At 35.8% G+C, this 17,890-nt stretch overlaps 1 protein-coding gene across 5 annotated transcripts in view; it reads right to left on the bottom strand.

Annotated features, from left to right (window-relative positions):
• The window catches only part of AKAP9 (A-kinase anchoring protein 9), a 159,575-nt gene that overhangs the window by 9,028 nt on the left and 132,657 nt on the right, over positions 1–17,890 (bottom strand). For all 5 annotated transcript variants that reach the window (XM_081531342.1, XM_081531343.1, XM_081531344.1 and 2 more), the window contains 13 exons: positions 16,033–17,109; positions 14,721–14,861; positions 13,753–14,241; positions 13,288–13,351; positions 13,076–13,197; positions 12,320–12,511; positions 11,870–12,058; positions 9,346–9,490; positions 5,285–5,504; positions 4,383–4,533; positions 2,377–3,042; positions 1,966–2,171; positions 1,557–1,662 (listed from right to left, as the gene is read on the bottom strand). In XM_081531342.1, the coding sequence (XP_081387468.1) occupies positions 1,557–1,662; positions 1,966–2,171; positions 2,377–3,042; positions 4,383–4,533; positions 5,285–5,504; positions 9,346–9,490; positions 11,870–12,058; positions 12,320–12,511; positions 13,076–13,197; positions 13,288–13,351; positions 13,753–14,241; positions 14,721–14,861; positions 16,033–17,109 (3,768 nt within the window). The remainder of the gene's footprint in view (positions 1–1,556; positions 1,663–1,965; positions 2,172–2,376; positions 3,043–4,382; positions 4,534–5,284; positions 5,505–9,345; positions 9,491–11,869; positions 12,059–12,319; positions 12,512–13,075; positions 13,198–13,287; positions 13,352–13,752; positions 14,242–14,720; positions 14,862–16,032; positions 17,110–17,890) is intronic.

Genomic DNA, 17,890 nt, shown 5'->3' with positions numbered 1-17,890 from the left:
GTTTATGAATAATGCATATAAAATGTGAACTCACTGAGAACAACAGATTTCATGAAGAACCATGGCTTGTGCTGAGTCTTAAATAATAACCAGGACTTCATCAGGGAGGAAAGAAGGGCATATTAAGTAGATACAACAGCAAGTGTAAAGGCACAAGGCTTGAGTGAGAGTGTGTTACCTTTAAGGAGTTATAGACATGCTTATTAAGACTAACCGTAAAGGCTGCTTTCATTATATGGATGATAGATCTAAATGTAGGTAGTGAAGAGCAATGAAAGGCTTGAGGCTGGAGCATGCCATAAACAAAATTTATGTGTGACAAAGAGTCCTTCGACAGTACTCTGCAAAGTAAAGTATATTAGAGAAGAAAGATTGTGGTGCTAAGCTGTGACATCAGGAAGTTATTGCCCATAGTCTAGGTGAGGAATGCTGAAGGCCTGAATGCAGGCAATGACTAAAGGCACAGGGACAGAACCTAGTGACTGCTTGGGTGGGCACGTAAGAGTAAAGGAATGTGATCTATGGTGACTTTCAAATCTCTATACTGGGTGATATCCTGACCAGAAATGTGGTATTAGGACAGGAAGGAGAAAAGGAAGATGATGCTCAGTCTGGTTTGTGCCTGTGAGGTTCCTAAAGAGGTCACCATGGGATATGTTTCCCTAAGAAAGGTGTTGCGTAAATAACTGAAAATATAAACCTGGACCACAGGACAAAGGTCTAGACTAGAACCACAGTCCACAAGAAGATAAGCTACATAAGGGTAAGATTTTTATCAGATTTGTTCATCGTAGCCTCAGAACCCAATATAGTACACGGCACATACTAGGTGCCCAATATAAGTATTTGTTCAATAATTAAGTCTCCTGAGAATTCAGGCTTTGGCAATGAATGAGCTTTCACAGTAAGAGGAAAAAAATGGACGAGCATAGGAAGAAGAGGAACTCATGAAGGTGAATGATGAAAGAAATGGAAGAAATGAGAGAATATTAACACAAAAGGTAAGGAAAGAGGGTATTTTAAATGGAAGAGGTCAAAAGTATCAAATGCTATAAAGAAGCCAAGAACTACAGGGACTGAACAGATTCACCACATCTGTCAACTGTGAGCACACGGGCAGCATCCTGACACGGTGTCACCGAGTGGTGAGGGTAAAGGCAGACTACTGTTGCAAGAAACTTTTCATAATGTAAGTCAGAGGTCACCATAATTTTTAAATAATGATAATATTGCTTCCCTTCAAACTTTCACTATATTCTGTTGGGGTAAGGCAAACATTACTAATATTTTAAATAAATGAAACGCTAAAAACTCTTTTAGAAAAGGCAGTCCCAGTATCAAATGATTCATGTAATTTCCATTATAGCTTTGCTCTCAATACTTTATTATTATTTTTTTTAATAAATTTATTTATTTTAGTTGGGGGCTAATTACTTTACAATATTGTAATAGTTTTTGCCATACATTGACATGAATCAGCCACGGGTCTACATGTGTTCCCCTTTTTGGACCCCCCTGCTCTCAATACTTTAAAAAGTGTTTTCAAAAAGTCTTACCTCTTCCCCTGGCTGGCCAGTTAATTTTTGTAGCTGTAAAACAATTCTATCAATATTTTCCTGAACCCAAACAAAATCTTCATCATCTGCTGTTTCAAACTGTAGTCTTCAAAAAAGAAAAAAAGGGCAAAAAGTCAAAACATATCAACTCAAGGAGCAGTGTTGCTAACACAAACATTACAGGTCAGGTGACACTACTTCACCTCTTTTTTCTCCTTTACATTAAGTGTTCTCTTTGCCTGAGTCAGGGTGTTATGAGAATTGTTTCAGGTATTTGAGTTCTGTTAAAGATCACCTTCTAATGTAAGCACGCATTAACTTTAAAATTTCACTAGCTACTAGTGAGGGACAGACTCTGCCCAGCTTGCCTAAGAATGCTATTTCCAAAAGTTAGGCAGAAAATTCTAACCTATTGGAGGCTTTCTGGGCTAGATGCTGTAGTTTTGAAGCCACACATTGAAGTTTTTGTCTGATTATTTCTAATTCATGATTATAGCCAGTTCCTCCTCCGTTCATTTCAATCATTTTAGGATAGCTTGATTCCTTTTTCTCTCCCATTTTCTGCTGGAGAACCCAATTTCTGGTTCGATCATTGGTTAAACTCCATGTGGTTGGCTAGAAATTTTGGACAGAAAAACGAAAATTGAAACACGAAGAGCACATCACATTCTTTCTTAAGAGAACATAATTACTGTTTATATTCCAGATAAACTATAGATTTTTAAGTGATTGTACATCATTTAATCCAGTATCAAAATCATATGATCACAGGACTGCAATATTCTTCTAAAAGATATTTTAAAACAAAATGTCAATTTACCTCATTAAGATTCTGATACAGAATTCTACTTTCTCGTTTTTCTTCTCGTTCTAGTTCTTGCTTCTGGAATTCCTGCATAATTCCTTGCAGTCGTTTTCCTTCCAGGTCTAGCTTATAAACTTGTTGCCTTTTCTCTTCCAGTTGGCGCTGAAGATCTTCCACCTTGGACTGAAGCTCGTGCATCTTCTTTTGTCCCTCTGTGTTGGCCTCCTGCTCTGTCTGCAGTGTCTTTCTGTGAACCTGCCTATCCTTTTCCATTTGCTGTCTTGTTTGCAAAGAATCCAGTTTATATTTCTCAGTCTCATTTAACAGTTCTACGATGCGACTGTGTTTCTCCTCTAGCTGTTTTTGAAGCTCTTTAAGGAGGTCCTCTGAGGGTAAGGATGGCCGAGGCTGCCCACTATCATCGCTGCTCTGCAGCTGTGCATGTAATTCCCGCTCCCGATCCAGGGTACTACTCATTTCCCGAATCCGAACTTTCTCAGATTCAAGAAGTACTTGAAGCTCTAAGTTGCGGCCTTGTTCTTCAGCTAACTGGGCATCGTGGAGCACTCTTTGTGATTCTATCTTCTGCTGTAATTCATTCAGTTGTTGTTTCTGTTGTTCCAAAAGTTGACTTAGTTGAATATTTCTTTGTTTCTGACCCTCAAGTGAAAACTTCAGATCCTTGTAGGAGAAAGTTGAATTTGAGAATTTGTTCATGTTAATATAAGCAAAAATACTTCATAAGTATACAATTGTGCCAATTGTGCTTTTATTAATACTAAGTTGGTAGGTACCATTTGGTAAAGAACTGATTACCCATTTTACTAACTTATATTTTCAGTAGTTAGAGTATAAAATTATTTGGACAGCCAGTTGATTTTCATCAAAGAATATCAACAAAAGAGAGTTAAGCTAAATAATACTTTCTCTCCCAACATTAATCATATCTGGTTAATGAATATGAAGCAGATTAATAACCTTTAAAAATAAAAGTATTTATCATATAATGTGATGGGAGTTCCTGAAACTCCTTGAATTTTCCCATACATTGCCACATAACTAAAAATAATTGGGCTTATGGAGAAGGCAGGGGGACAAACTACTCAAAACCTATAAACATCTGTAATGATAAAAAATATTGATATCTGAAGAAATAACATGTCCTTGCTAGGCAGAAAGCTCACAATACCATGGTGGACCCTAGAAAAAAAAAAATCTCAAATGTAGCAGGGTAGAAATTCTGGTTGGGCTTCCCAGGTGGTGCTAGTGGTAAAGAATCTGCCTGCCAATGCAGGAGACACAAGAGACATGGGTTTGATTCCTGGGTCAGAAGATCCCTGGAGTAGGAAATGACAACCCACTCCAGTATTCTTCCTAGGGAAATCGCATGGACAGAGGAGCCTGGCAGGCTATAGCGGATGGGTCTGCAAACAGTTGGACACAAATGAGTCACTGAGCAGAGAAATTCTGGCTGCATAGTTTTTTTTAGCACAGAGCTAGCAAGTACTGGGCTTACGCAGACAGAAGGGCTCAAGGGGAACTCTTAAAAAGGCACTGCATGTAGTACGACCTGCTGTGAGCTGTGCAAGGCTGGGGTGTGCCTCTCTGGGAGAGAGCCCAGCAGCAAGGGACTCATTGTAAGTTTCCATAACACACAGTAGCAAGGGCTCTTGCTAGCAGAAAAGTACCACTGCTCTCCTTTCCTAGGAGAAAACAGGAACTGAAACCACTTCTGGGCTAAAAAGATACAACTGCCGTGTTTATCAAATTGTATATACACTAATTCAAATTCCTAAAACACATGCTGTAGCAGAAGAGTCTCTATGCATCCTTGTGTGCAGAAGAAAAAAAGGATCATACTATTAGCAATTTCTAGTAACACTTTAGGTAACATTCAACACATAGTAAACAATTTATTCCACCTGATGAAGACTGTCAGGCGGACACTGTAGGAAGAGGAACGTCTCTCTTCTATCACTGTGGATTCTTCCACAGACATTTAAAGATACAGAAAACAGTACCTCAAGTTCTTCTTTATCCCGCTCTTCACTGCGTCCCTGCTTGGCTTTCTCTTTCTCCAAAGCCCACTGGAGCTCTCTGGATTTCTTCTGTTCACTGGCTAACGTGTCATTAAGCAAATGAACTTCATCTGTTTTATCTTTAACTTCCAACCTAAATCAGAGAGACAAATGAAGTGTCATAAAACTACTCTGACCAAGTATCTGTTGAGAGAGACAGAGAACAGCTTCCACTGAACTGTGGTGGCATATTATAAACTAACAGAAAAATATATACCATATCAAGATTAAAGATTTTTCACTGTGGTTCACTTCCAATTAACTGTTGCTAGTAATATAACTATTAGTTATTAGCTATTATGTACCATTGCAAACAATTTAATGTTTGAATGGAATAAGGATTTCCATTAACTTTTATTGAACATAATAATCATTTGTGTGTGTGTGAAAATGTTCAAAATAATGACTATACTTGTAATGTGCCCTTGGCAAGCAGAATATCACAGTATTTACATCAACAAATTTATCCTTTTTAAAAGCATTATCTTTCTAAAATTTTGCATATTTTAGCTAACTAGACCATGAATTCCATTGAGATCATAAATATCATTTCACATTACTTGATGGTAAAATGAAGGTCAAATTTACGTATCTTATACAACAACAAGTCTCAAACAGAACTGAAGCCAGGGAGAGAATATGCTAATACCTAATCCTCAGTTTATCATTTAGAAAAATCTGTAGTGTTTCCTTTCCACTGTAGTTTTTTGTATAAATAACAGGTTCATGCTATTTCAACATCCTCTATAATGTCACACTTCGTAAGACCTGCACAGTGTCCGTGATAAAATTAGTCCAAGCCCTTCGCTAGTAACACAGGCTTACAGTCACGCGGTCGGGCACACCTGAACGCCTCTAACTCCTTGAGGTGCTTGTGCTGAGCCTTCAGTGTTGTTTCCAGTTCCAGTTTAGTCTGCGCAAGCTCACTTTTCAGCTCGGCAACCACCATCTTCTCCGAGCTCAGCTGCTCCTGCAGCTCTGTTGCTCTGTCTTTCATGCTGCCGAGCTCCACCTGCATCTCCAGCATTTGAGACTGCTTCTGCTGCATATTATATTCGAAGAGTTCTACACGAAAAAATGTTAGTATTTAGAATATGATCCAGCAACTCGTACTTTGTTTATAAATATTCTGTTGACAATAACAGACGTGTTATTTAGGAGATTATTACAAAGCAAATGTGAAATGATTACAGCCTGTGAAGTTAGCAATTTATATAAATACGTGAATAATGTAGATTTTCCTCATAGTGCTAAGTCCTCAAGATTGCAGAACTATGAACATATAAGGATGATAAAAGTTTAACAGAATTCATTACTGGATAGAGACTTGAAATAAACAAAAAAAGTTCACTTAATACCATAAATAGGAACTTCTTTTGTTCATTCAGAATTTCGACAGCTCACACAAAAAAATTCCAATGGTTTCTGATAGCCAAAGTACTGGAGGAGTCACCTTATGACTCCAACTACAATGCTCAGCAATGCCTGCTGGTTTTGTTCAGCCCTCCTTCACAGCAGTCCCTAGGAACTTCATTATAACAGAAGTGGGAAGTCCAAAGGTTTGGATCATGGTTTTGTCTTTAAAAACAGACAAAATCCTTGCTACACGTGTATTGCAAGAAAACAAAGTAAAATATTTAAATCTCTAAGTATACTAAGTGAAAAAAAGGTAACGAAATATTTATCAGGATCCATCTTTACAAAAAACATAAACCTATGTATACATGCACAATGAAAAGGTCTGAAGACGTATTTCCTGGGTGTTAACAGTCATTATTTTAGGATTCAGGAGATTCCAGGGTGATTTTTACTCGGTTTTTTGTTTCTCTATTCTACCATAAATGTACTTTTCCTTATTTATTTTTGGCTGTGCGGGTCTTTGTTGCTGTGCGGCCCTGTTCTCTGGTTGTGGTGCTCAGGTTTCTCACTGCCATGGCTTCTCCTATTGCGGAGCATGGTCTCTAGGCTCGTGGGCTTCAGTCACCGTGCTCCCAGGTTCCAGAGCACACGGGCTTAGTTGCTGAGGCATGCAGGATCTTCCTGCACCAGGGATCAAACCTGCGTTCCTGCACTGGCAGGCAGATTTCTTACCACTGAGGCACAGGGGAAGCCCTACTGTAAGTATATTTTTAACTTAAAACAATTTTATCAAAGCTCACCAGTTCTTATTAGAAGTCATATTACTGGTGTCAGGAGATAGGAATAACATTGACTTTAGACTATTCATGTTAATTTATGCTTTCGAAACTATTTCTTAGGGAGTCGAGTCTCAGGATTTATATATATAAATAAATATCTATGTGATAGTAACGAAGCTTTCAACGGGGTCCTATTTATTTAAATGAAGTAACAGCAATAAATTCTCCAAAAATAATCTTCAATTAATCCTATGTCTAAACATAAGGGATATATTTAATTTGTGGCCTTATTACACCTATTTTATCTAAAGTATTTTAAGATATTCAAATTCTTCAGCTTTTCAGTGACAAATGTGAGACTGATATAAATTTCAAAATAGGCAAAAGTATAGGTGTTTCTACCTGTATATTAAACCAAAATGAAAACAAAGATATGTATCCTCACTACATATGAAAATTCAGATTTCACTTTAATTTCTAATGATTTTGAGAGAAATCAGCTCTAATGAACACATACTCCTCTTGAAAAGTAAAGATTTGAACAAGCATATCACAACAGCACAAATCCACCTAGCCAATAATCATGTGACAAACTTAGAGAAATGTAAATTAAAACCATAATAGCAATCCACTGTATACCCACTAGACGGGCAATCAAGGGCTGACATCATCAACTTTTGGCAAAAATGTGAAGCAACAGAACTTTCATATACTGCTAGAAAGTGCACAAATTGATATGACCATGTTGGTAAAGAGTCTGACATTATCTAATAAATCTGAAGATCTATATATTCTATGACCTAGCAATATATGTATCCATGAGACTCATGCAAGAATGCATCAGAAACATGGCATAACAATGTGCAGAACAGTACTGAATTTAACAGCTAGAAAGCAGAAATAAACTCAATGTTTAACCACAGAATGAATATATAAATTGATGTAAACTGTAAAGTAGTCACACAAGAGAATTCTATATACTAAAAATGAACTAAAGATAAATGTAACTCAGAAGAATGTTATGGAGAGGTGAAAGAGATAAGACACAAACTATATCAGAGTGATAAAGTTTAAGAGCAGGAAATATTTTAAACTTATGTGGTTTAGGAATATATAAAAAGGCAGTTAAAAAGTCAGGATAATGGTTAACCTCTAGGGTACCACAGAGGAACATGTGTTCTATATCATTACAGAGTAGCAGAAGCGGGCTTCTGGAATACTTGATATGGGTGAGGTTTCCACAGGAACATATTTCAGTGTTTATATTGTATATTTTTGTATTTTGCACTTTTCTATACATATGTTACAATTTGCACATACAAAAAAGGTTTTAAAAAAGAAATGGTTACTTCCATTGAGGATTTCTTTTTCTTTTAGGTTATCCTCACACAGAGCTTCAAAACAAAGAAAGATAATGAGCTTAATAACTAAACAACCTGATCAAGGCAATGCCAGCTCATTTTAAATTAAAATTAAATATATCTGTTTATAATGGGCTTCTCAGGTGATTCAGTGGTAAAGAATCTGCCTGCCAATGCAGGAGGTGTGGGTTTGATCCCTGGGTTGGGAAAATTCCCTGGAGAAGGAAATGGCAACCCATCCCAATATTCTTGTCTGGAGAATCCCATGGACAGAGGAGCCTGGAGGGTTACAGTATAAGGAGTCGCAAAAGAGTTGGACAGTGACTAAACAACAAAAATCTGTTTATATGTCAGAAAATTTCTGTCTCTTGGATTAAAGTATTCTGTACGAGTTACCATCATTCTCTCTCCACACATAGCTAGCTAAAGTCAATTTCAACTTCTGTAGGAGATAAAGGACTTCCCTGTTGGCTCAGACGGTAAAGAATCTGCCTGCAATGTGGAAGACTTGGGTTTGATCCATTGGTTGGGAAGATCCCCTGGAGAAGGGAACGGTTACCCACTCCAGTATCCTTGCCTGGAAAATCCCTAGGACAGAGGAGCTTCGTAGGCTATGGCCGTGGGGTACAAAGAGTTGGACACAACTGAAGAACTTTCACTCAGCCATAGGAGATAAAAGCAAAGTCCTGTGCTATTTTAAAGCACATCCTTACCAACCTGTTTGGCACACATAGCATTTTTTTCTCTTGCAACTGAGCAATAACCCCCTTACTTCCACCACTGCTGTACCTGCCAAGTCACTTCAATCATGTCTGACTCTTTGCAACTTCATAAACTGTAGCCTGCCAGGCTCCCCTATCAATGGGATTCTCCAGGCAAGAATACTGGAGTGGGTTGCCATGCCCTCTTCCAGGGGATCTTCCCAACCCAGGGATTGAACCTGAGTCTCTTAAGTCTCCTGTACTGGCAGTCAGGTTCTTTACCACTAGCATCCATCACCACCACCTCCTCCCAATTTTAAGAACTATTGCTTTTTTTTTTAAGATGGAGCAATAAGCTTAGCTGGCATAGCATAACTGAGCATTTTTTTTATCTCATTTGCAAAGCTGAGTATGAGTTTTTGCCTGGCAAGAAAACCCTAATGTAGACCGATATATTTCAATTCTAAAAAATATTTTAAGTATTATACATGTGTCTATATGTATCTTTTATACATATATCTTAAAACAAACTGGATATCTCTTTAATCCCTAGAGTAATTAATGCAGGTGAACATACTGATAGGAGAATGAGGAAAAACTGTGACTAAGAAGAAATGTGTTTTAACTGAATAATAAGAAGGGAAACAAAGTGAAGCAGTTTCTTTCATCTATTTATGTCACTATATGAGCCTGTCATATAGCATACCTTGGCTTGGCTGATCAATCTCTTGTTCTCTTTTCAGAGTTGTTTCTTTAATATTCATTTGAGCATGTAGTGCCTGAATTTCAGCTAACAAACTCCTCCTGTCTGCTTTCTGGAGGCATTCCATAGCTGCTTGATACTCAACACCCTGTAAAAAAAAAAGTCAAGAGGGTTGTAAAGACAATAACATTAAAAACCAGGAAGTCTGAAGAAGAATGACATGCTAAAATTTTGAGAAAAGTTATTAATTTTCTCTTCCTGATCATTAGGATTTACTTTTCAGATTATTAGTCTTTGCATTTATTTCAAAAATCTTTAAACACACGATAAAATATGATGAGTAATATAATAAACACCCATGTACTTAGCCCAAGAAATAGACCCTACACAGCTGAAGTCCCTTGTGTACAACTCCGTGAACACACCCTCCTCTGCACTATCTGCTCAAGAAATAACTAGGTTTTAAGTCTGGTGTTACTTTCACGCACTCTGTGTAATACATTACATACACACACACACCCTAAAAAATATACAGTTCTGTCTTACATGTTTTAAAACTTTACATAAACGGCATCATACTGTATTCATTTTTTCTTTTTTCACTGAATATGTTGGTGAACCATCCTGGCTGACACACATAGCTCTACTTCACACTCATTTCCATGTCATATACTATTCCCTGCTATGAATAATATAGCACATTTTATTTGAGCATCTTTTCATATATTTATTGGATATTCTTTATTTCTTTCATGAGCATATACTTTAACACCTGTCCCTTTTTCCACTGACTATTCTATTCTCACTAGGTATTTGGTTTGTAGATTTCTTTTCTTGTGATAGCTCTGTCTGGTTTTAGAGTTAGAGCAATACTGGCTTCACGGAATGAGCTGGCAAGTGTTTCCTTCTTTATTTTGCAAGAGTTTGTGAAGAACTAGTATTACTTCTTTCCCATTTGGGAGAACTCACTCGTGAATCCATCTAATCCTGAGCTCTACTTTGTGAAAATTTTAAAACTACGAATTTAACTCTTTGTTATAGGTCTACTCAGATTTTCTACTTTTTCATCAGTTTTAGTAGTATGTATACTTTTAGGGATTTGTTCATTTAACGCTCCTGTAGACAACTGTTTTTAAAGTTACATTTGGGACTTGGCTGGCGCCCAGTGTTGCAGACTCTGCCCTCCACTGCCGAGGGTGCAGGCTCAGTCCCTGGTGTGTCTGTGTGCTTAGTCACTCACCTGTGTCCAACTGACCCTGCGACCCTTTGGACTGTAGCCCACCTGGCTCCTCTGTCCACGGGATTTTTCAGACAAGACTAGTACAGTGAGTTGTGGTTTCCTTCTCCAGGGGGTGTCTTCCTGATGCAGGGATCAAACCCATGTCTCCTGTGTCTCCTCTACTGCAGGATTCTTTACCTGCTGAGCCACTGGGGAAGCCCCTTGATCCCTGGTCGGGGAACTAAAATCCTACATGCCTCATGTTGTGGCCAAAATTTAAAGGGTGTTTTACCATTTTCCTTAACTTAGTCTCCAGAAAAGCCTCTATTTTATTTACCTTTCAAAGAGTCAGCTTTTAACTTTTCATCCTCTCCACTGTACCAGTGTATCCATTTCATTCATTTCTTTTTTCTTTATTACAGTTGAGCCTCATTATTTGTGGATTACATATTTAAGAATTTGTCTACTCATGAAAATTTATCTGTGACCCTAAATTCAATACTTATGATGCTCTTAACAGTCATTCTCAAACATGTGCATAGAGCTGCAAGAAATTTAAATTGCCACATTCACATGTTTCTAGTGGAAATCGAGCAAGGTGATATTTTGCCATCTTTTATTTCTTATACTGTAAACAAGTGTCCTTTTTGTCATCTATTTAGTGCCATATTTTGGGTACTTTTGTGCTTTTTTATTGATGATTTTGCTGTTTAAAATGGTTCCCAAGCATAGACATAAAGTATTGTCTAGTATGCCTAACAAGGCTGAAAGATACATTACAGAGAAAATGCATGTGTTAGAAAGTTTTGTTTTAGGTTTAAGTTATAGTGTAGTTGGCCACGAGTTCAATGTTAATGTTTCAACAATATATAATCAATAGGGTGTCTTTAAGCAGAAATGCACATAAAACAAGATTATATATTGACTGCTTGACAAAAATGTCACCACTAGGGACTCACAGGCTTTCCCCTGCTGGCAATGGCTCAATATTCACAACAGCTTTACCAATCTTACTACTGCAAATAAAGAGAACTGATGGTATTTTATTCCTTCTGTTTTATTTAGACTTATTTTGTTACTCTTTTTCTAAATCCCAAATTGGATGATTAAGTCATTAATTTTTAGTCCTGCTTATTTTCTAACATAAGACAAAATATTTGTAGTAATACTTTTTATCCTAAATATTCTTAGTGGCTCCTGTTAAAATTTTAACCTTAAGATTTACTCTAAAACTAATAACTCATTTTCTCATTACTATTAAAAAGCATTCTTTGTTTTAAAGTATTTTTTACAGTCTCATTTTGTTACCTGTTCTTGTATTCTCTGTTCCAAACAGTTTAATAATTCAACCGCATCTCCGGTACCCAGAGCTGTCAGCTCAGTCTGAAATGCGGCTAGTAAAACACTGCGCTCCCTTAAGAAAACCTGCTGAAGAGCAAGCAGAAGTTCACCTCGCCAGTCGGAGGAGCTCTCGTCAGGTTGAGAACTATCATAAACCTAGCAGAGTACAAAAAACAAGTTAGTTTTCAAATAAGCTGAGAACTGTTCTAGAAATGATATTTGTCTGCTAACCAAAACCAGCACTGGAAATCTAAGAGGATACAAATTTATTTTCAAGTGTGCAACTTGGAGCACTTAAATAATACATAGAAATTTATGTGAAAAACATCATAAAAGACAACAGCTAATTTGGCCAAGTGCCTTATTATTGATAAAAATCATATAAAGCTACTTAGATGCACAATAGTCTTTGAGTACCTTGGCTTCTCTTTGCACTTGCATTTTGGTAATTAAATCCTTAAGAGATGAGATTGTACTGAGGTAAGCTCTTCTCTCTTCCAGCCAAGATTCTGAAGTCTGCTGAACAGGATGGTCTTCTCCATCACTATAGGGAGACTCAGTGAGAGAGAGCACCTGCATGCCTTCATTATGGACAGCTCTCAGTAATCCCTAGAAACCGTAACACAAAAGCCAGAATTCAGACTTTTTCAAAAACTATAAAGTCAGACATGAACAAAAAATCCCAGTTAGACAGATTTAGAAAAGCCACTGCAGAAAGGAAACACTAGCCTACCATTACTGAATGCTTTCTTCCTGTGGAGGGGTAAGCCAATCCCAGAAGACTGTCTATGCCCTTACGTAGGTCTCATCCCGTAAGTTCTTTCTATTTATCTAATGTGCTCTTCTTGGATTTAATACCAGGCACTAATTTGACCAAAAGAAATATGTAGAAGATAGGTTCTAGTCTTTGAGATTGCTTTAATAATTTGGCAAACAAAAATATTAGGAATAGAAATTTTTAAAAATCTTTATACCATTAAATATACTCTATTATCTGTAAAATACAGAAATAAAACTAAATAGAGCTGTGAGTTTCCTTCTAGTTATGAAATTCTCTCTTCAGAGAGATCTTAATATAGTAAGATCTTCTATACTAACTTCTAATAAACTATTATGTTCAACATAGAAACTACACTGGCTAAGTTTTACTGAAAGATGGCTGTCTTTTAGTACCTTTATTTTCTTTGGAAATGAATCTCCTGAACTTTCACCTTCTTCTCCTCGGCCTTCTGACGCAGTGTCAAATCCCTGACTTTGTGAAAGATAAATTCCTTGACCCCAGTCTGATCCAGAATCTAAAATAAAGAAAACCATTGACTATTAAAGAGAAACAAACGCTTTTTTAAGTAAGTACTATAAAAACTCCAGAAGTTTATATAACTTACCACTGGAACATATTTCTCTAGTTTGGTAAGCATCAGAATGTGTTAACTCAGGAATTGAGGAGCCCTAATCAGAGAAAACAAAGAAATAAAACACTTTTTGCTTTACTAAAAAAGGGTCCAATGAACATTTTACTTTTTTTGTAATGCTGTTAAACAAACAAATATGTCCCATCTTTCACAATAAATAAAACTACCCATGGTTTACACTAAGGCTTTAATTTTTTTCTTCAGGGATATTACCATAATAAGAGACATTAGTAAATTAGGGAATGATAACATCAGGTTCTAAATCTGCATAGGAGCTTTGTGGGACATTATTGTTTGACTATACACAAAAGAAAGATTTTAAACTGTAGTTTTATTATAAGGAAGAAATTACCCCAACTTTGTCTCTTAACAATATAAAATTTTGAAAAAAAAAAAACAACAAACCACAGAATGTCGGAAAAAAACACTATGAAATACCTCTTTAGATCTCAGACACTGTATCACTGCCTTCAAGGTACTACATTCCTCTGTCAGTAACTGGGTAGCAACATAGTGATCTCTCTTCAAGGTTTCAGTTTCTGAAATATGTCTGGATTCCATATCCAGAATTTCGGCAGCATGTAGTTCTTGCATCTGCTCAATCTTTTCAGTAAACTGATTAATTATTTCAGTGACTTCTTCTGATGAACATTCACTCCGTAAGTCAATCTGGATTCCTGCATTTCTAACAAGAACTTGTGGAGTCTCATTGCTGCTGGTGACTTTGAGGGTCCTATCCGTCTGGGATGCAGAGCTTTGACCCACTTTTACAGGAAGTGGCTCTAATGTGCAGACCTTTCTGTCTTCTTGTACCTCAGTATTACCTTCTCTTTCTGAGAAGCAGGATAATTTTGCTTCTGCCTTTTTGAGTTGATCCCTAACTTGGCTTAAATCTTTCTGGAGAAATGCTGTATATGTTTCTTTTACCTAAAACATAAAACGACAGTTTAGAACATTCAAGTAAAAATATCACATGTAGAATTTAGGGTTGAGAGTATAATTCATGCTCATTTTCCATGGAATAACAGGGAAAACATTTCAGAAACAGAGTTTTCACACACAATTGCATACACGTAGAGTCACAGATTAACACAGAAGTGAAATCATTTTATCGGACTCTTACTTTTGGTTCTCAGGGATTAACATCCTTCATTCTCCTTCTTCATTAACTAGACTAGAAGATTAAAAGCATCCCCCTTTTAAGAGACTAAAAGATTAAAAGAGATTCCAAGGAAAACCAAACAAGAAAGATGAGAGAAAAGAAACTTACAATAACTCTTCATCAAATTTATGAAAGATTTTTTTCCCTAGCTGTTAAGTTACAGATCTGGGATTGTTTTCATATTAAGAGAACATACACTTTGAAATAAAATAGGAAGAAATAGAAGCTATGTTATTAATTTTACCAAAAGCTCTTCTTGAAGTTTTTCTGCCTTCTCTTTGTAACTGACAAGTTCTTCTTGGGTAGCTGCTGACTCTGCTCTAACAGTCTCAAGCTGACCAAAAAATCCATTTTCTTCATTGGTATGAAACAGCTCAGTAGTTGTCTGAATGGCAGTGGAAAACACAAACATGTCATTTTCAAAAAAAGCCAAATTCAAGGTACATGAATATTTCAATAAAGCTTTTTCAGGAACAACTGCCTATCAGATTAAAGGGGTTAAAATGACCCATGTTCTTTCAACAAATAGGGAAACTCTTCAGAACCATCATTTTATATTCTTGAGTTAGTACAAAAAAAAAAAGAATGATTTTTTGGGACTGAAAGGTAAATCATGTCATTAGAATATATCCTAAAAAATTTTATAATTAATGAAATAGTTTCAGTTATCTATTCAAAAAAATTTTCATATTTATATCACTTTCCTCAAAAGATATGAGGTGGTTACTAAGATATTTCCTAGATATTAAGAAATAATAAAATATCTTACGAAGATATTTTAATTATATGGAAAGTCACATTACTATTTTAAATATTATTTACAGTAATTTTGATAGTTTCAGTTAGCTAGAAGGAAAAAGCCTAGTAAATGGAAAGAATTACTACTCTGACAAATAAATATTCATAGGAACCTAATATATCAGTTAATTTCTGGTGTTCAGATAAGACTACACATTACTCAAAATTACAAATATGTAAAGTGAGAATCTGAAAATTAAAGTCCTTCCACATCTGTCCTACGCTAAGAAATACCTATGCTTTCAGAACTTTACATAAACAGACTTTCAGAGAAGAAAGGATGAAATCTAACAGAGGTATAGAATCTATACAAGTGAATGATTTATCACTCATACATTAATGCACTAGAACACTAACATATTCTGATATTTTTCATTGTGTAAAAGGAATCATAACACTTAACATGCATATTAGAAGAAAGAAGAAAAAAATCCACACAAGTTCCAGAGGACATTTGCTATACTTAACATTTCCACGTTTCTTGGGACTGCTCTACTTACGACTGCTCATAATGACTATGGCAGTAAAATAAACACTGTGATTTTAAAACTATACAAAATACAGTTTGTATCCATTATTCTAGTGATAATAATATGACTATACAAAATAGTAATTTTTTTTTTATAAAAACCCTTTATATATGGAGTTTCCAGATATAAAGAACACTGTATGAATTTAATAAGTTAGCAGTAATTCTAAGGAAAAGGGAAAAGAGTTTTTTAAGGTATTTAAGTGAAAAAGATCAAACACACACTAACCTTGAGAACTTCAAAATCTCCTGGAGGGCTTCTTTCCCTTTCTTTGCTTTCCTGTTTTTTCTCGTTGTCCTCCAATAGCTTCTGCAGTTCTAGTAGCTTCTTTTCTTTTTCCAGAGCATTTTTTTCTGCAATTTCTATCTGTTCTTTTTCTAAAATCAAACTAGTCTGCATTTCAACCACCTGGCTTTCTAATTCTGATATTCTCAAGGTCAGTGCTGACACATTTGACTCCATTTCGTTTCCTGTTAGTTGAGTCAAATTCTGTATATTTGTTCTTTCAGGTTCTGATGAAGTTGATTGTTTATCTTGCCAGAATTTTGCATATTCTTTAACTGCTTCAAGTTGGACTTGACTCACAAGAGCAGCAGCAACTTTTTCCTCAAGTATATTCTGTAGGTTTACAATCTCCTTTTTTAGCACTTCTTTTTCAGCCTGGCCTTGCTCCTGCATGTCCTTTATCTGTTTATGACACTGGGTAAGTTCTAAGTCCTTTGCACTCACAGTGCTCTCGAGCTGTAGCACTTTTGTTTCCAAGCTGCTTATGGAAACTTTGCTGTTTTCTTCAAAAGGATTGAGGTAAGTCTGATTTTCTAGGGGTTGAAGAGCATCCTCAGGAAGGACTACTTCTAGTCCTGGTGTGTTTTTGTTCAGGTCGTCTATAGCCATGTTAACACTTTTCTCTGGTATGCTATGGATTTTTTCAATATTTTCACGTTCTCTCTTTAAGTTGCATAATTCTTCTGTTAGTTGGTTCATTTTTAAATTGGTTTCTTTAAGTGCATTTTTCGTCAAGGCCATTTCTTCATTAGTGTTTTCTACTTGCTGTTCCAAAGCCAGTTTTTCAGCTGTTACCATATCCAACTGATGTTTTAAACTATCTGCTTCTTCCGGGAGAGAATAAGCAACCACTGATGTCTTTTGTTCAATATGTGCCAATTCCTGTTGAAGTTTGTCAATCACTTCATTCAACTGCTCAATTTCTTCTTCTCTATTTTTCTTCACACGTTCTTGATCACTCAACAAACATTCTATCTGGGTTTCAAGATCCCTTATAAGTTCATTTTTTTCTTCAATAACCTATCAGTTAACAAAAAAGCAACATATATAATAACTGTGTATTTATATTTGGGGAATTTTATTTTAGGGCAGTATCTTAAAGTGTTGATCACATACACAAAAATAATATACTTCTCAGAAATACTAAATTAATTTTAATATAGACCACAAGTCTTACCAAAAATGACCTTATTTAGAACTTCTTTCAGAAAATTATTAAATATAGAGTAATTTATACATTTAATAGCTGATTTCCTGTAAGTAAAATAGTCAGTATCAATACACTCTAATCGAAAAGGATGAAAAGTACTGAAATAAATGTCTATAACAGTTTGTGCTTAAATACCATTACCTTATTTAAAAACTCAAACAGAAGAATTTTGAAGTTTTTAATATTTTGGTTAGAATGATATGATGAAATCTGAGTTACCAGAAACTATGAAACATCAAAAATGATGATCATTTGACTATGATCATTTGACAATATTAGGAATGGATACAAATACACATAGCTTGTTAAACTAATATGTTTTAATCAATTAAAATTAATGGATAAAAGAGAATTAGGTTTTATTTGGTTTTTACATTCAAAAAGAAACTGAAAAATAACTATTTTGCCCTTTAAAATTCTAGCTTAACCACTATGAAAAACAGTATGGTGGTTTCTTAAAAAAGGAAAACAGAACTACTATATGATCCAGCAATCCTACTCCTGGGCATATATCCAGAAAAGGCAAGAAGTCTAATTTGAAAAGATACACGCACCCCAATGTTCACAGCAACACAAATTATTATACATAAA

The sequence above is a fragment of the Giraffa tippelskirchi genome, chromosome 10 (genome assembly GCF_054371585.1).
Source record: "Giraffa tippelskirchi isolate mGirTip1 chromosome 10, T2T-mGirTip1v1.2.pri, whole genome shotgun sequence".
NCBI classification, from domain to species: Eukaryota; Metazoa; Chordata; class Mammalia; order Artiodactyla; family Giraffidae; genus Giraffa; species Giraffa tippelskirchi.
This window is presented reverse-complemented; position numbering and strand designations above follow the sequence as displayed.